At 50.6% G+C, this 17,503-nt stretch overlaps 2 protein-coding genes across 5 annotated transcripts; one reads left to right on the top strand and one right to left on the bottom strand.

Moving 5' to 3' along the window:
- Positions 1 to 6,916: 6,916 nt before the first annotated feature.
- Positions 6,917 to 17,342, top strand: BLCAP (BLCAP apoptosis inducing factor). Of its 2 annotated transcripts, none has more exons than XM_007104132.3 (2): positions 6,917 to 7,031; positions 15,397 to 17,342. In XM_007104132.3, exon 2 carries the CDS (start codon positions 15,573 to 15,575, stop codon positions 15,834 to 15,836), a length of 264 nt encoding a protein of 87 aa, XP_007104194.1. In that variant the 5' UTR covers positions 6,917 to 7,031; positions 15,397 to 15,572; the 3' UTR covers positions 15,837 to 17,342. The 2 variants fall into 2 exon arrangements, with proteins under 2 accessions (XP_007104194.1, XP_028340922.1); XM_028485121.1 differs by lacking the exon at positions 6,917 to 7,031 and adding an exon at positions 10,316 to 10,431.
- NNAT (neuronatin) lies at positions 11,161 to 13,583 on the bottom strand. 3 transcript variants are annotated; one of them, XM_007104130.4, is made up of 3 exons: positions 13,410 to 13,583; positions 12,397 to 12,477; positions 11,161 to 12,169 (listed from the first exon to the last, which is right to left on the bottom strand). In XM_007104130.4, exons 1-3 carry the CDS (start codon positions 13,479 to 13,481, stop codon positions 12,077 to 12,079), a joined length of 246 nt encoding a protein of 81 aa, XP_007104192.1. In that variant the 5' UTR covers positions 13,482 to 13,583; the 3' UTR covers positions 11,161 to 12,076. The 3 variants fall into 3 exon arrangements, with proteins under 3 accessions (XP_007104192.1, XP_023984278.1, XP_007104193.1); XM_024128510.3 differs by having other exon boundaries at positions 12,402 to 12,477; positions 13,410 to 13,581; XM_007104131.4 differs by lacking the exon at positions 12,397 to 12,477.
- Positions 17,343 to 17,503: the final 161 nt, after the last annotated feature.

Below are 17,503 nucleotides of genomic sequence, written 5' to 3'. Positions count from 1 at the left end.
ACTCATATTTAAGCAATCAGTCAATTCTGACAGCCCTGCCTCCAAAGAAACAAACTAGTCCACCTCCCTGTAACACCATTGCCTCTACCCTCCACGAAACCACCACCACCACCACCCAGACATCTGCCTCAACCTCCCCTCCATCTCCCCACAACCTCTCTGGCTCTCAATCCATTTACTTCACCTAGAGTGATCTTTTAAAGATACAAATATTCTGCTTAAAGCCCTCCATTGGCTCTCCATTGTCTTAGGATAAAATCCAAACCCTCTCCTTGGCCTGTAAGACCCTGTGTGATATGACCATGACCAGGTCAATCCCCTCTCACCCTCAGAGATCCAGCCACGCTGACCTGCTTGTGTTCTCTGGACCAGCCCTAATCTCTCACTTCTAGGCTGTCTCAAATTCTATTCTCTTTCCCTATAATGCTGTCACCCACATTCACGATCCAGAAAACTCCCTACTCATCCTCAGTGTTCAGGTTAGATGTTACCACCTTCAGGAAGTCTTCCTTGGCCATCCCCACACTAACTTAGGTTCCCCTGTTTATGAGTTTTCGCCATGATACAGTGACATGTTTATAATCTCATGTTCCATGTCTGGCTCCTCCACCGTCAGACTGTGAGCTCAGTGAAGTCAGGGGCTCTCTCTCTTTCTTGTTCACCCCTGTATCCCTAGAGCTTAGCACAATGCCTGGCTTACACTAGGTACTCGATAAGTGTTTGTTGTAGGCTTGAATGAATGAGTGACAACTGGGACTCAGGAATCTAGGCTTCATAGATAGTCCTTGCTAGGATCCCATAATCTTCTGGAATTGACTTGGCCAATTGGGAAGGAAGAGCTCCCTAGGTCCTAAATTCTCCAAGGAATATTAGGGAGACATTTTACAGCTTATTCAAACATGGAAGTCTAAGTTTCATTTATTCTCCCTAAAATAACTATAGATTATAGCTATGTTCTGCATGAGGCAGGAATATAATTTTTCGTGTTTTCCCAGTACTCATGCAGGAGCCTGACGTAGAGGGATTAATGCAAACTTCAGGTCCGCATGGCCTGAATTCAAATCTAGTTCTGTCACCTATAGCTGTGTAGCCTTAGGCAACTGACTTCTGTAAAATAAGGTTAATAGCAGTCTATTCTTTATAGAATTACATTTAAAATTAACTAATACAGTTCATTTAACACTCAGTGTCTAGCATAGGAAGAGCTTAATATACTGTACCATTATTGTTCATATCATTAACAGGTTGAACACACTTTCATAAGAATGTTAGGCATTTCCCCATATTACCACTAGATGTCGCCACGGACTAGGCTAAAACAGCAGCACTAACTTACCAAATGTAAAAACCCTAAGTCTGGAACAAAAGGACCTTGGAGAAACTGAAGACAGCGACACAGGGACCTCTCGAGGTCCTGAAAGCAGGGCCAGGATTTGAACTCACTTGTCCTGCTTCCTTAAGGATAACAAACTTTAGGGCCATGGTTGGGAGGGGCCCTCCCCATCTGGGTTCCCACAGCTCATCCAGCCCTTGGGATAGGCTGTTTTATCCATTTGTATTAATAGGTAGCCTTCTGAGTGCTAACTGTGTGACAGGTGCTATTCTAAGCTCTTTAAAACATGAACTTACTGAATTCCCAGAAATAAACATTTGGGGTAGAGTCTCAAGTTTTCCTCATTAGGCACATGGGAAAAGTGAGGCATAGAGAGGTTAAGTAACTTGCTTGAGGACACACAGTTAGTAAATGCAGAGTGGGATTAAAACCCCAGCATTCTGGGGACTTCCCTGATGGTGCAGTGGGTAAGACTCCATGCTCCCAAGGAAGGGGGCCCCAGGTTTGATCCCTGGTCAGGGAACTAGATGCCACATGCATGCCTCAACAAAGAGTTTGCATACCTCAACTAAGGAGCCTGCCTGCCACAACTAAGATCCCACACAACCAAATAAATAAATATTTTTAAAAAAAGAATGGCTAACTATTAAACAAACAAAAAAAAACCCGTCATTCTGGCTGCAGTATATACTACCCTAGAGCTCACTTCTTTGGTCACCTTGGTAACAATGTTTCTTATTACATTTTTTTAATTAGAGTATAGGTGATTTACAGTATTAGTTTCAGGTGTGCAACGTAATGAGTCAACATTTTTATAGATTATATTCCATTTAAAGTTATTACAAAATATGGCTGTATTTCTCTGTGTGGTACAGTATACACTTTTTAAAAATTAATTTGTTGATTTATTTTGTCTGCGTTGGGTCTTCATGGCTTCGTGCAGGCTTGTTGCTTATTTATTGTATACATAGTAGTTCGTATCTCATAATCCCCTATCCCTATCTTGTTCCTCCCCTCTTCCCTCTCCCTACTGATAGCCACTAGCTTGTTCTCAATAACGGCCTGTTTCTGTTTTATTTGTTCATTTGTTTCTTATTACATTTTAAATCCTTTGATATCGCATAGCTTCTTTGCTGATTTAACAAATAACTATTGCTCTATTACAGTTAAATTTCCTGAACCTAAGTCTTGGTAAGGAAATAATGTTGATCTTCAAAAAACATAATTGTTAGGGACTTCCCTGGAGGTCCAGTGGTTAAGACTCCAAGCTTCCAATGCAAGGGGCGTGAGTTCGATCCCTGGTCGGGGAACTGAGATCCCACATGCCGTGCAGTGCAGTCAAAAAAGAAAAAAAATTGTCAAATGGAGTGATGATGTAGGAAAGTAGGTATTATGCCTTCACAAAACCTTGTTCTATAAATACCAACCTTTTGCTGATTCTTTATCATTTAGCTCCAAATTTGCCATCCAGTTCCAATTAAATTCCATGGACCTGGTTACCAGCTAAATCGGAGGCTTGGAGGAAAGTGAAACGGGAGGAGGTTGGCCTAGCTTTTCATTCATTCAACAGTTACTGCCCCCTCCTCCCTGCCAGGCCCTCTACTGGGCTCTGAGGCCAAGCAGTGACCTCAGAATGAGCCCTGCCCTCAAGGAGCTCATAGCCACGTCAGAGCTGACAGACACAGGGAGTGCACACACACAGGTGTTTGCTTGATTACCTGAGATCTCCCCAGACTGTCTACAGACCGCGTTTGTCTTACTCACTTCTCTATCCTCCATGCCCAGCACAGTGCCTGGCCAAATTTTAGGTGCTCAGTCAATGTTTGCTGAATGAATGCAAAGGCTTCATGGAGGAGGTGGCGCTGACCTGGGGCTTGGACACTGGAGAGGCTATTGACAGGGGAAGACAGGGGAGAGGGGAAACTCCCTCAAGAGGAAGAGTGACAGGATCATTTTAGGAAGATCATCCTGGCTGCTGTGTGGAAGACAATGGTTCTGGGGGAGATGTGGTGGGCAGGAAGATCAGCAAGGAGGCTGGTACAGGGCTGAGGAGAGAGAGGGTTGTGGCCTGGACCAAGGTTTTGGGAGTCGGGACAGAAAAGGCCCGAAGGGGGATTCTGAAGGGATGGACAAGACATGGGGAGCACAGAGCACGAGAGGGCAGGAGTCACAGGTGCGTCCAGCTGTCTGGGGGAGGGGGCAGGCTGGAGAGGCCTTGACAGGGAGTTAAGGTCTGTTGAACAAAATTGTAGGGCAGCAGGAACTTCCAGATCCCTCAAGTCAGAGCTCAGCTCTGGTGTCATTTCTCCCACGTGGAACGGAGCTGGAGGCGGTGGTGGAGCAGTCTTGTGGGTCCGGGGGAAGGGAAGAGAAGTCAGCTCCATGTGAATAAGAGGCCCTGCCTCACCTTCTGTTTTCTGGGGCCCTGAGGGGGAGAGGGTTGGCTACCACGACTTTGTCAATGCCCAGACCTGGCATGAAGTTTACTGGAGGGTGAAGTCCCTCTGATTCTTGCTCAGCAGCACACATCACACGCCGTGGATGGAAGGACCTCCTCCTCTCTTATTATATTTTATTTTTCTCGGGGTATAACATATATAAAGTACGTAAAGTCCTCTAATCTTAAGGTACAACTTGAATTTTTGCCCATTGTAATCACCAACCAGACTAAGATATAGACCTTTTCCAGCACCCCAGAAAAGTGCCTCTTGCTCCTCCCCCATCTCTATGCCCCCTCCTACCCAGCTGGCTTCTGATTTCTAGAACCATAGATTAGTTTTCCCTGCCCTCGAACCTTCTGTGAATGGAATCATAGACTATGTACTGCTTTTGTATCTGGACTCTTTTAGTCCACATACCATATGTGAGTATTATCTATAGTGTCACGTGTGTCAGCAATTTGTACTTTTTTTTCTTATGCCACGCCGGACGGCTTGCGGGTTCTCGTTTCCCTGACCAGGGATTGAACCCGGACCACAGCAGTGAAAGCCCGGAATCTGAAACACTAGTCCACCAGGGAACTCCCAGCAATTTGTACTTTTATATGTAAAACATAGTAGTCCATTGGATGGACATGCCATAATTTGTTTATCCATTCTCCTGTTGATGAACATTGGGCTATATCCACGTTGAGCTATGAGTAAACCTGCTATGAAAATCCTTGCACAAGCCACTTATTTCTTCTGGAATGAAAAGCTAGGAGTGGAAATTCTAGTCATAGCGTTAAGTGTCTGTTTACATTTAGTAGAAACTGCCAGTTTTCTGAAGTGGTTGTACCAATTTCCTCTCACAGGCAGTGTGCAAGAAGGTCCACATCCTTGCCAACGCTTAGCCTTTTTCTTTTCTAAACAAGAGTTTCCACTATGAGACACCTCTTTTTCTCCAGTGTTGGATATTGGGTGTGCCTGGCATGAGGGCAATACCCCTCAGCCCAGAAGCAGCAAGACAGAGGTCACATCTAGTTTGTTTGAGTCTCAGCTACAGGAGGAATGGTCATCTCCTTGATGTGGATGAGACCCCAGGAACTGGGGTGGCAATCTTATGACCACGAGCATGAAACCAACATGAGGACAGCACAGCAGAAATGGAATGAACCTAAGAGATGGAATGTTTGTGATGACATGGTCAAGCCACTCAACTAACCTGCCACTGAGTGGCAGGGTCCTTTTTATTTTTAAGCCAAGTGATTCAGGGTCTTGTTTTTGGAACTTGAATCATAAAGGATACAGTCCATAAGCCCCCCCTTGTAACCAAACCGAATGGTGCCATTTCTGTCCTCCATAGCAGTCAGCTCCACTGAACATTCTTTCCTTCCTGAAACCTCCTCTCTGGGATCCCATGCTCACCCGATCCTCCTCCTACCCCACTGCTTCTCAGCCTCCTTTCCTGGCTCCTCCTCCTCTGCCTACTTATTAATCTACCTTCACTTTCTTGGGACCTCATCCAGCACCATGATGTGTGTACTGTGTGCTGATGTTACTGAAATATGTATCTCCAGCCCAGATCTCTCTTCTGAGCACCAGTCTCATATAAAGCTGCCTATTGACCCTCTCCACCCAATCGCTGCCCAGGCTTTTCAAACTTACCTTCTTAGCCAGACTCTTGATCTTCCCCCTTAATTTGAGCCTTCTGCAGGCTTTACCACCTTAGTCAAGGGCTCTTTCATTCCTTCATACTCAAGGCAAAGATCTAGGTGTCATTGCCAATGCCTCAACACCCACCCACATTCCATCTTACATTCTCTACTTCTCCACCTTCCCAAGCCACCGCCCTGCCAGGGTCACCATTCCTTTGCACCTGGAAACCTGCAACAGCCTTCTAGCTGGTCTCCCCACACCCACTCGAAAGTGCTTTCCAAGCCATGTAGGGCAGTCTTTCAGAGACCCAAACCTGGTATCATTCCCCTGATGAAAATGATAAAAAGATAAAGATTTGATTAAAATTATTAACAGATAGTGATCATTTGATGATTAAAAAAATTTTTATTTTATTGACGTATAGTTGATTTACAATGTTGTGTTAATTTCTGCTGTACAGCAAAGTGATTCAGTTATACCTATATATACATTTCTTTTCCATATTCTTTTCCATTACGGTTTATCACAGGATATTGAACACAGTTCCCTGTGCTATACAGTGGGACCTTGTTTATCCATTCTATATACAGGATAATAGTTTGCATCTGCTAATCCCCAACTCCCAATCCATCCCTCCCCCACCCCCTCTGCCTTGGCAACCACAAGTCTGTTCTGTATATCTATGAGTCTGTTTCGTACATATGTTCATTTGTGTCATATTTTAGGTTGCACATATAAGTAATTTGATGATTTTTTTCCACCCCCTCCCCCACTCTCCTCCAGTAGCCGGGCATCGCCTTGCATTGAACAGCGCCTATTTCACGCTCCATTCTATCCTCTTGCCTTTAGCACTGCATTTACACATGGTAAGCGCTCAAGGAATGTGCTTATTTAGCTAATAAATCGATACATTGACTCATTTAATCCCTATAACAACTCTGTGAAGTAGGCATTTCATCAGATTCGGGGAAGCTAACAGTCGGGGTGGGCAAGTGGCTCGCCCAAAGTACAGGGCAAGAAGAAGAGTCAGGTCCTGACCCAAGTCAAATTCTAAATTCTGAGCCGGAATATTTCCGCTCCTGACCTTTGGCCTTGGTAAAGGGGCCAGGGAGGAGGCGGACTTTGAGCCACGTAAAGTTTTCACAGATTACACGGGTCATCCACGAGGACCAAAGCGAACAAACGTTCACCTACAGAGACTAGGGTACGCCCCCTCCGCTCTAAATGTGTAAAGATCACAATCCACTGCATATGTATGAGGGGACCAAAGGGGGGGGGCGTGATTCGGGGGTGTCCTGGATGCGCCTGATCAAAAATTCTTCGGATTTGTAGACTTCATAACCCCCAGATTTCTGAACACGTTAGCAAAAAGTCTTCAAATGGTCATCTGTGGCACATGTTAGGAGGATATCGGGCATAGAAGACCCCCCCCAATTTAGGTCGTATTATCAGGCATCTGCCGTAGGCAGCCCGATCCCAGAAGGGGTCCTCGGTCGGCTGGACTAGAAGACGAAGGGGGCGTCTCCCCTGCTTCCTGCGGCGTCGGAGGCGAGTTGAGGTGGAGACGGGCTGCGGCTGCGAAGGCGTCAGCGGTGGTGGCGGCGCCATGGCAGGGCTCGCAGGTACCGTGGCGTCGGCCTCCTGGGGGCGGGATGAGAGGCCCTCAATGCGGCCGCGCCGCCATGTTGTCCCTTCGGGGTCACCTTAGGCGTCGTCCGGTCCCTCTCTGGGGTTTTCCTTCCGCGCACCCTGGTGGCCGCCCCTGTCTGGTGTCACGTGATTGGCCTGTTTGGCCCCCAGCCTGGGCCTTGGGGGTCTCTTCCTGGCCCGAGGGCAGGTCACTGGACTCCTGGGTTCTCGTTCAGGCCTCCAAGGTCAGCATTCGCCTGTCTGCTTCTGGGATGGGCAGGCAGAGCTGGGGAGCTCGGGGCTGGGGGTGCGACAACCTTCTCTCCGGCCGCGGTGCCGGTGGCAGGGGGCCCAGCTTCTGAGATGCCTGTCACTCTGTCCCCGCCACTTAAGTTGCCTTTTTCTTTTTTTAAAATCAGAAGGGGCGTGGGGGAGAGGGGAGAAAAGGGTCTCCCTTCCCGGGTCCCCGCCTTGGTGTCTAGGGTGATAGGTTGACGCTCTGCTTTGGGTCGCGGGTGCTTCTTACTCCCTCTAATTTTACGCCAAGTCTGGACACCCGTTCCCTTTCCTACAATATATGTGGGGAGTGGCCCTCAAGGGCAGCTGAAGGAATGGATTGCTTGGCACACTAATGGCCTGGAGAGAAGAATGGGGGATGGGGGACAGTTGCTTTTTCCTCCCCTCTTCCACACCTTATTTAATTTCCTTCCAGGCTTCCGTGTCTCTTTTCAACGCTAAATGTTTGGGCAGACTGGGGTCTGTCCTGAGAAAGAAACGGCCTTACTGTTTATAGGTTCGGATCATGTTTTATCCCTTTCAGGGAACTGGTGTTTTGGGGACAGCTTCTTTTTGCCCTGCCTGACATGATACAACCATCCCCTCAGCCTTCTGGACGGCAACACTACAGCCAGGACACACACACACACACACACACACACACACACACACACACACAAAGTTCCAGCTTAAGTGCTAATGCCAAGTGTTAGAGCTTGTTTATTTGTTTGTTTGTTTTAAATCAGAGACTAATTAATGTCAGCAAATCTGTTGAAAGATTGCCGAGCCCTGGTCGGTTTCCAGTGACCAGATCGCTTCCATATCTGAAATTGGTCTTGTTAGAATTGCTGCCAAAAACAGTTTAACCTTTTATCTGTAACATGTTTCAAAGAGGAATCTGGAAGTCTGGGTTTGGCTGTCTTTTTCTGTTGTTGTTCTCTTATCTTTGAAACATATGCATTCCATTTCAAGCCTGTCGCTGTATGATATACCAAGGACCATGTGTTGCCTGCCTCTCTGACTTCCTGTTCTGGGAATGCTCTGGAATCTGGATCCTGCTGGGGAATGGGCCCCGTGGGAGGGAGAAAGGGAGGGGGAGGGGGAGCAGGATCATAACCAGAGAAGATGGTGACATGTCTCTGGGGCATATAGAGGAAAGCAGAGGTCTCCAGGGAAAAAGAGACTGCTGTTAGACTAATGTTTTGTATATGTGTGCATGTTTAAATCTCGGGGGGTAAAACTCACTGCAAGTTCAGAATCTCACTGTAGGGTACTGGCTTCTGAGTAGATAGAAGTTTGAAAATAAATGTCTAGCAAATGACTCACAGCACACCTGCTCCCTCATCCAATCCAACCCACATGTAATAAGCTGTTGCTGTCCTGCAGCTGAAGCTCAAGAAACTTGTCGTTCAGTCGCAATCCAAATATTCCACAGGTAGAGGTAACAGTGTCACATAGCACCGCACACTTCCGACAGTCATGGTACCTAAACCCCTCTGCAGTTTAACCTCAACTGGTTAGGCTAAGAAACTAACATCCTTTGGGGGCATTAGTCCCAAGAGTCTTGCCTGTTGCTGGAGTCTCTCAAAGCCATTCCAGTTCCCTCATAACTCAACTGCTCTCTCCTTGGCCTCGTGGGGGCAAAGTCTTGAGGATGTGGTAGAGAAAATTTAAGCAAAGGGAGGGCCTGTGGACTAAGGGCTTTGCAACAAAACTGTAGTCATTTTCAACTCTTTTTGTTGCTATCCGAATAAAATGTTTTAATGGTATTGCTTCTGGAAAAAATTTTATAAACAAGATGTGTTTGGACTAGACTTTTAAGCATTGCACAGGAATAGAAAGTGAACACATTCCTTCCATCTTCTCTGGTGGACTGTGTTTCCTGCCATAACATGAGGGTTTGGATGGGACGCAAAAGTGGGGAGTGGACATTGCACATTCAAGCCACCCGTGCGGGTGCAGCCCATCAGGGCAGCCCTTGCCTGGAAGTCTGTCATTTCATCATGCCACACTCAGAGCCCTGCTGATGGATGGATGGAGAAAGCCCTGCAGTTGGGCTTTGCCAAGATCATCTGGAAAGCCCTGGGGCTGCCAGCAGCCTCCTGCCTTTTAAAAGGGGGCCTACAGTGTTGAGAGCAGCCAGACACTTCAGTGCTGCTGCAGCCTGTCCCCCTGAACCCAGCTACCTTATAACTGGGCTGAGATTAGAGCATCTGGGGCAGTGGGGCTGTGGGCACACCCCTTGAGGGCTCTGAGGGGAGGGGCACCCTTTATCGAGAACACATGCTGAAATATGTTCATGGTTCTCTGCATTTAGTGTGGAAAACCACAGAAACTCCCAGTCTTGAGGCTTGCCAAGATACAGGCTTCAGAAGGGAGGTGTGGGCATTGCCTGCTGCTGAGTCACCCTGGGGCAAGAGGAGACCAACCCCACCTACAGGCTACGGTAGGGGCTGGAACCACCCAGCCTGAGGAGGATGAGGCTCTGATCGCACATCCGCACCCTGGTCCCATTGAGTCCTGATTGCCACTGTGGTGGCAGAATGTTTCTAGTATGTTGGGGTTCACTGGGATCTTAGCAGTCCTTTTACAGAGGGGAACCGAAGGTGGCTAGGAGTGACCTGACCAGGTTCCCTGGGCTGACTGATGGCAAAGCCAATACTGGAATTGAGGTCTATGCCCTCCACCCCCATAATTTCTCTTATCTTGAACTGAAGTTATAGGTGCCTCTAAAGGTGCTAGTGGATGGGCTGAGAAACGCTAGGGTCTGGCGCAGGGGCGGGTAACATCAGGCTCAAGGGATTGAGGTCCTTTGTGCTCCAGAATTGTTTGTGACAACTGTGACTAAGGGATTTGAGGAAGTGGCAGAAAGATTTATAGCCCTCCAACTCACTCCCTGGATGTTGACCCAGGAACAGGTGTGTGGTGACAAGGGCACACAAAGCCAGAGACGAGGCTGAACAGGCGGCAGGGCCATTTGGTGAGGCAGTCAGCTGACCCCACGTAAAAGAAGCCCTGACTCACTGAGGAGTGGGAGAGAGAACTTGGGAGCCGAGCAGGCAGCCCACCCCACCACCCTGGCATGATGGCAGGGGAGAGCCCAGGGCCCGGGACCTGGTAAGCACCCTTAAGGATATGGAGGCTCGTGCTGGGAGAAGCAGAGGACCCAGTAGTGGGGAGAGTGAGCTGGAGAGAGGTTCCTGAGGGTCGGGGAGGAGACCCTGGGAAAGTAGGCAGGCCTGGCAGGATGCCGTTGTAGTGGTTCTGTTAGAGGTGATAGGGCCTGGAGGGATGAGCTGGGCGGGGAAGGCACCACACCACACCTTTTACCCCATAGTCATTGTCCAAACCACTGCCTCCCCCACCCCCACCCCCCCCACCCCCCCACCCCCCGTGCTCATTTCCTTGGGGATCCTGGATGGAGATAAGACTGTGATCTGAATTCCTGATCACCCTCTTGGTCCCGAGTACCTCCATTTTGAGGGCTCTTTCCACTTTTCCCCCTCCTATCTTTTCCCTCCTTCCATCCTTCCCACTGATTACTTGCCACAGCCCCTTATCCCAGGAAAACTGAAGGCACCCACAGCTTTGGGAAGGTATAAGTGGTCCCTTATTCTGAGACCACAAGTGAAGATGTCCACCATTTTCTTTGGGTGGTGGTGCAGGGATGTGGTTCTTTATCTCAGGACAGTGTTGAGATGGAACTGGGTGTGTGAAGGTTTATTCCCATTTTGTTGCTTCCCCTCCATCCCTCTCCCAAGTAGAGTGCCCACTCCACAATGGGCACATCAGCCCAGTCTTAGAAGTATGTGTTGAAGCCGGAAAAGAAGTCACAGGAGACAAAACTTTTTGGTGCGCCTCCACCGCCCCGCAGGGTCCTGGGACACTGTGCGAGACAGGGGAGGTACTTTTTTAATTTTTTTGTAGAGGCGGTCCCTGTCCTCCAGGAGCTTACAATCTAGCCGGGGAGACACAACTAATGCACACTTATACAATCATTACAATTAGCGATTACCACAATATTGACCACAATTGCGTGAGACCTGGGGGATGCAAGATCAGTGAGGGGCTGGGGGCTTGGAGAAGGTGTTTTGGTAAAGATGGGATTCGTTTTCTTGTTCAGTAGGTCCAAATTGAGTGACACATTTCTTTTGGGTGGGAGTGGGGGGAAAGAGGAACTGAGGGAGCAAAGGCAGCAAGGCTGGAATGCACATGCCATAGGCAAGGGACAGTGAGAGGGCCCCGCTCTGTTTCTTAACCCTCCTCCCTCACCCTCTGCCCTCCAGTCCCGCCACACAGGCACGCAGTTGTCACTTGTCTGCTGCACGGAGATTCAGGGCTTCGGCTGGTGAAGTTGGAATGTCCATTCTGCTGGCTGGTGTGGTTGTCTGGATCTCTGTGGTGCGGCCTACTGGCATGGCCGTGGCTGTGGGGCTGGGATGGCGCTGTCCCGACTTGGTCCAGATCTGAATGCGTTGCCTGTACCCAGATCTCAGGGGTCTGCTCCCCCCATTCCCCCCTCCTCCCTCTATGCCACCCGCAGTAGGACGGGTGCAAAGGGGTGGGGAAGGGATCTGGTGTTGTCGTCATTGTCGGTGCTGCTTCTCCGGGGGCCTACCGGCCCCTCACTGACCTTGGCAAGTGCTCCTCTGGCGAGAGGGCACAGGGGACGCCCCATTCCTGCGCGGCACTGGCTCCCATGCTGGTGGAACTGCACAGGAGCACCTGGTGACACGGCCGCCCAGGGGAGGGGACTGGAGCCTCAGTTGGGGGCCCGCTGGCGGCGCTCTCCCAGCACGTGCCGTCCGGTTCTCGACACGGTGTACGCCAGCTTCTGCAGGGAGTACCTGAACACCTGTGGCGAGAGAGAGACCCAGGACCTGCCCTTAGAGGCGAGCACCCGCAGCGTGTCTGTAGTGCTGCCGTGCCCGCCCCCGCCCCGCCCCCTGCCCCGCCCGCCTGTCCAATGAGGAGAGGCGGGTGCGGGCGCAGCTTGTCCACGAGTCAGGGCAGCTGGAGCTTTTCCAACTGTGCTGAAGGCTGCATGGCCGCAAGCTGATTGGACCCACAACTTAGGTATACCTCACTTCTCGCAATGGGCTGTGTCCCTGGAGGATTTCGAAAAGCGAATCCTACCCAGTAAATGCAGCATTCCAGGAACACCTTGAAGGAAATATGCGATTCCTTTGGCAAAGGATTCCTTTAGCAGGGAATTCTTCCTGCAAGGGGTGCTTTTAGGGTAGATGATTTTATGGGCAAAGCAATTCTTCTGATTTATTTCTTTTTACACAAAGCGCTTTGCCTCTATTTGATTTTTTTTTTTATAAAGCGAACTGTCCTTTTTCGGAAGCGCTTTTTTTCTGTTCTATTTTTCCTGCAAAGAACCTTTTCCTCTAATTGTTTTCTTCAAAGCGTTCTTATCGATTCATAGTTTGTTAGCTCCTTTGTCTAATATTTTTTCTGCAAGGCGCTTTTTATCTAATGCAATTTTTTTCTGCCAAGTGCTTTTGTCTGATTTATTCTTCCTGCAATGCGCATTTTCTCTAATTCATTTTTTCCCGCGATTTTTTCTGATTTGTTATAATCTTGTTTGCGGGGTGCTGTTTTTGTTTTTCCCCTGAGAAGTGCCTTTTTCTAACTTATTTTTTTTTGTCCCACCCCTGCAAGTACTATATTTTCTAAAGGAAAATTTCCCCGCAATGCGCAATTTTTTTAAGGTGGAAAAATTCCGCTGTGTGAGCGGTAAAGTCTCTTTTCGCAAAACAGAAGTGCCCCGCCTCCCTCCTGGGGTCGAGTCTCACGTAGCGGTATTTTCTTACCACGTTGGTCGCTAAGAGCCTCGGCGATCGTCCGCGGCTGGCGCCCGCCGCGCCCCAACTCTTTGTTCCCGGGCGGGCGCACTGGGAAGGGTCTACGCAAGGAGGAGGGCGCAGGGGATGGGCGGGGGCGTGCAGTGCCGGCCGCGGCACTTGGGTGGGCAGGGATCGCGGCAATCAGGAAAGGACGGGTCGGGATGCGGCAATTGTGACGCGGGCTTGCCGGTTCAGGGGGCGCACATCGCGACCCTCTCCCACCCAGAGCCAGGGCACACTTACCTGCAGCAGCACGCGGAAAATGTACCAGCCGATGATGAGCAGTTCAGCCGAGGCTGCCGCCACTGCCGCCATGGTTCCGAGAGTGGTGGGTGGGTGGTTGAGAGTGAGTGCTGCCGGTTCCGAGGTCCGTTGGCCTCTCGGAGTCCGCTGTTGGGCGCACTGCCGCAGCCGCGGTGGCCGCGCCTTAAGTATCCGCCCACCGCCAAAGTGCGCATGCGTGCGGGGGGGGGGGCGTCCGTGAGGAGGGGTGGCCGGGGGCGCTCCTCATTCGTCAGGAGAGGAAAAAAAATAATCCATCTGCTCTTTCCACACCGACCCCCGCCTCCTGAGTTCATCTTAGCCCCCTTCCAGAAGATTCCGCTGTGCCCGCGTTTGAATTTTAATGTAAAATGGAGGGGAAATGCAACTCTGAGTTAGCGCATAGGATAAGAGTAGGGGTGCGCGCCCCTTGGTAGCGGAGCCCATCTCTCCGAGCCCGGGCCTGCAAATTCGAGCCCAGTGTCCGGTGCCGCGCCAGATCGCACCTGGGCAAGGATGGAAAAGCAGGGGGACCTAATTTAGAGAGGGATCATCTGCCCCGCGGAGCAAAAACAGGTGCCCCTTCCAGAAGCCTTGGCTTCACAGGCCCCCCGCTCAGCACTCTTTTTCTAATATCCGATGTATTAGAAGACCACGTCCTCTGCTTTGCGAGAGCCTCTGAGCGCGGAACCTTTCCCTGATGCCCGCATCCCGCTTCTTACGGTTGCTAGATTTACAGCGGTGGCGGCCGTAGGGAGCCGAGCCAGGGCACTGAGCCCTAGGTGCGAAAGCGATAGTCACCGGGTGTCTACCCTGTAGGAAGGATGGCGCCTTTGTATGCGCGGAAGGGATGGGATGAGCTCCCCAAAGAAGTGGTCTGAATGTGCTCTGGGATAGTTTTCTGCTAGGCGGGTAATTCAACCTCTGCTCCCCTACCCTCCAGGCGCTGGTAGGTCTTCCTCAGCCAGCGAGGTTCTTTGTACCCGTTGCGCTGGGCGTCTGGAGCTTGCGGGAGGGTTTTGCTACCGCCGCCAGAGGGTCGTGGCTGCCGCCGCTCCGATTCCTGGCGCAGCGCGAAGACCGGAATGCGGTCTGCGAGCGCGGCCCTGGCGCACCGGTGGCCCGCTGCTCGAGAGCACTTCTTCTCTCCAGCAAACTGCCTGGCACAGGGGCCAACTGGCATTTGCCCCTATGTGGATAGAAAATTAATTTTGATTAAAAGCTCATAGAGGTCAAGTTCTATACAGTGCCGGCAGCAGATGGAGAGCGCAAGTGAACCCAGAGAGGTCAGTTTGGACGAAGTAGCACGGTGATTTTTTTTCCCCCTACATTGACTTTCAAAGAAGTTGGCTGATTTTGGCAAAATGACGCCGGATTATTTGAAAAAGGCAAGCTCATTCTAGGCTGCCATCTTAAAACAAAATATTCAGTGATGCTGCCGCGGCGCCTTCCCAGAGCTTGCAAGGATCCATTGCCGGCAATCTCCCGCCGGCAGTGCGCCGCTAACTACTTTAACTCTCCACTGAGCACCTGCTGTGAGAGATACTAGATACAGAATCCTTTTCTTATTCCTCAGGGGTCACAGCATGGAGCCCATGGCCGTCCGGTGGCAACCACAGGGCGGTATTGTGAGGTCTGGGTCCCTTGAGGACGGGCCGCAGCCCCAGGAGGCGATACATGATCTCTGCTGGGCAGGGCCCAGGCAAAGCCAGGCCACTGTGCCGGACCTGCCTAGAGCCCTCTGGCCTAGCCCCCAAGAAGGGGAGACACCCAGGATGCTTCTGGAAAGGGTGACTTGGAGAGGAGTAGACTTCCATGGGTGGGCAGGGAGGAAAGGGCATTCACATTTGCTGTTGTTAACCATGATCCATTTTTCCAAATAAGTATACATTCTGTTCCTGTTTTTTTTTTTTTTGTCTGTCTGTCTGTTTTGTGTCTGTTTGTCTGTTGTGTTGACTTTTCTCTTCAGGATCCCTGCTGCCTTGGTGATCCCGGGCTGACAGCCAGAGACCACAGCGGCTCAGCTCCTGGAGAGCGAGGGTTGAAGAAAGCAGAGGGCAGCCGCCTGCGCCCGCTGGCTCCCATTAGGTCGGTTCCTGCAGCGGTGCCCGGTGGCCTTGGCGAAGGCCCTGTCCAGCAGAGATCATGTATTGCCTCCAGTGGCTGCTGCCCGTCCTCCTCATCCCCAAGCCCCTCAACCCCGCCCTGTGGTTCAGCCACTCCATGTTCATGGGCTTCTACCTGCTCAGCTTCCTCCTGGAACGGAAGCCTTGCACAATTTGTGCCTTGGTTTTCCTGGCAGCCCTGTTCCTCATCTGCTATAGCTGCTGGGGAAACTGTTTCCTGTACCACTGCTCCGATTCCCCGCTTCCGGAATCGGCACACGACCCCGGCGTTGTGGGCACCTAACAGCCAGCCCAGTTAGCTTTCCAAGGAAGCAGAAGACGGGAGGGGAGGCATTGACATAGGTCATAAAGCATTGGAGTTTCAAATCCCGCGGCCCTGCGGGTGCCACATTCCTGATGGCGCCTTTTTGGCCTGTGACGTTTTATCCTTATAATGTGAACAATAGCACTGACCGGTGCTTTTATCGTAGAGTCCTGTAGTCGTGGGTGGTCTTGTGGTTGTGTGTGTTCTGTCCCCATCTTGGCCCCCGACTGGCAGGATGGCCACCCCCCTCGCCTTATTCCCACGAGGAGCCTGCACCCATCCTGGTCAACTGCCCCAGCATGATCCGGGCAGATAAAATGCCAGTCTCATTGTCACCTTTGTGACCCTTCCTTGTCAGGGGTTCCTCCCTTCTCAGAGTGTTACTGACTCCTCCGTCCCTCTCTTGGCTTCCTGTTAGTTCTCTTTAGCCCTTTCCTTTTTTGGGGAGCGCCTGTCCAAGACAGGGCTCAGTTTTGCACTTATCTCGAATATAAAGAGATTGCTGATGCCCGAGAGCCTCGCTTTTTCATCCTTCTTCCCTGGCCGGCAGGCTAGACAGAATTGTGTCTTGACTGCTGTCCACAAATCTTCAGTATTCTCCCCACTTCATTTTGAAGGAAGAAGTAACAGATACATGTTGCTCTTTCACCTGGGGGTCTGGGCTCCTGCTCAGCAACCCAGCTTCGCTTCCTTTGCCCTTCCTCCTGCCTTTCTCAACTGTCGCAAGGAGGGGGCCTCATTTTGTCTCCCATGCATGCTCCGCAGGATTGATGTGTGGTGTGTTTACGTAGATCTAGCAGTCCCCAGCCGAGTGAATGGGAGAGTACTTGTGTGTTTCATAACAGCCACGATCCCCTGATAGGCGTTTGGATATTTTTTGGTGTGGTGTGCCGTGCGTGCGCGTGTGTGTATACGTACGTGTACAAGTACATGTGTAAATCCTTTTTAAAGAAGCTTTATCGAACGTGTTGTGATTTTGAGGTGTAGCAATAGCTAGCTTGCAGGGGCCGCTACAGTTGGTATTTAGTATGGGGATTGCAGAGCGACCAGCATACTGGACTCCGAGGTGGTTCAGACGAGACAGAGGGGAGCGGTGGCCATCGTCCTCGTGCCAGGAGCTTCTCCGGTCCTGCGCGTATAGACTGTATACGTTACGAAGAATACACGGGAAGACTTTGTGACTGTCACTTGCTTTTTTCTTTTTCTGCGCTTCAGTAGAAGTGTTGGCAAATGAGACTGTCTCCTGGCCCCTGCCCGCTGGGGATCAGCATGGTTGTCCTTCCAGTCTAAACCATCCATCTTTCTCTTGCCTGAAGGGGGAGGGAGGTGGGCCAGGCAGAGGACAGAACTGGAGGCAGTCCATCTAGGGAATGGGACTGCGAGGCCACACTTGTGGAACATTTGGACTGCTATTCTGGAGCTTTTATTTCTGGTGTGTTCGTTGCACAGCTGTTTGAAATGTTTAATAAAGCTTTATAAACTTTACTCTGTGGTTTTATGTGGCTGCAGTCCATTTGGGTCGTGGTGTTGGATTTCTAAGTTGGTGGGGGGCAGGGGGTAGCATGGAGGGGCTGAGTCCTTGGCGCCACAGTACCTTAGGCTGAAAATTTGATCTGCTCTCTGGAGAGCAGATGGTGGGATTGGGG

Source organism: Physeter macrocephalus, unplaced genomic scaffold (assembly GCF_002837175.3).
Source record: "Physeter macrocephalus isolate SW-GA unplaced genomic scaffold, ASM283717v5 random_322, whole genome shotgun sequence".
Taxonomy (NCBI): domain Eukaryota; kingdom Metazoa; phylum Chordata; class Mammalia; order Artiodactyla; family Physeteridae; genus Physeter; species Physeter macrocephalus.
Note: the sequence above shows the minus strand (reverse complement) of the source record. Positions and strands in the feature narration are given on the sequence as shown.

Coding starts and splice junctions, on each gene's coding strand:
- NNAT (XM_024128510.3), bottom strand. CDS start 13,481: ATGGCGGCAGTGGCGGCAGCCTCGGCTGAACTGCTCATCATCGGCTGG. Junction 12,478..13,409: donor TTTTCCGCGTGCTGCTGCAG/GTAAGTGTGCCC, acceptor ATTTCCTTCAAG/GTGTTCCTGGAATGCTGCAT. Junction 12,170..12,401: donor GACACAGCCCATTGCGAGAA/GTGAGGTATACC, acceptor CTCTCGCCACAG/GTGTTCAGGTACTCCCTGCA.
- BLCAP (XM_007104132.3), top strand. CDS start 15,573: ATGTATTGCCTCCAGTGGCTGCTGCCCGTCCTCCTCATCCCCAAGCCC.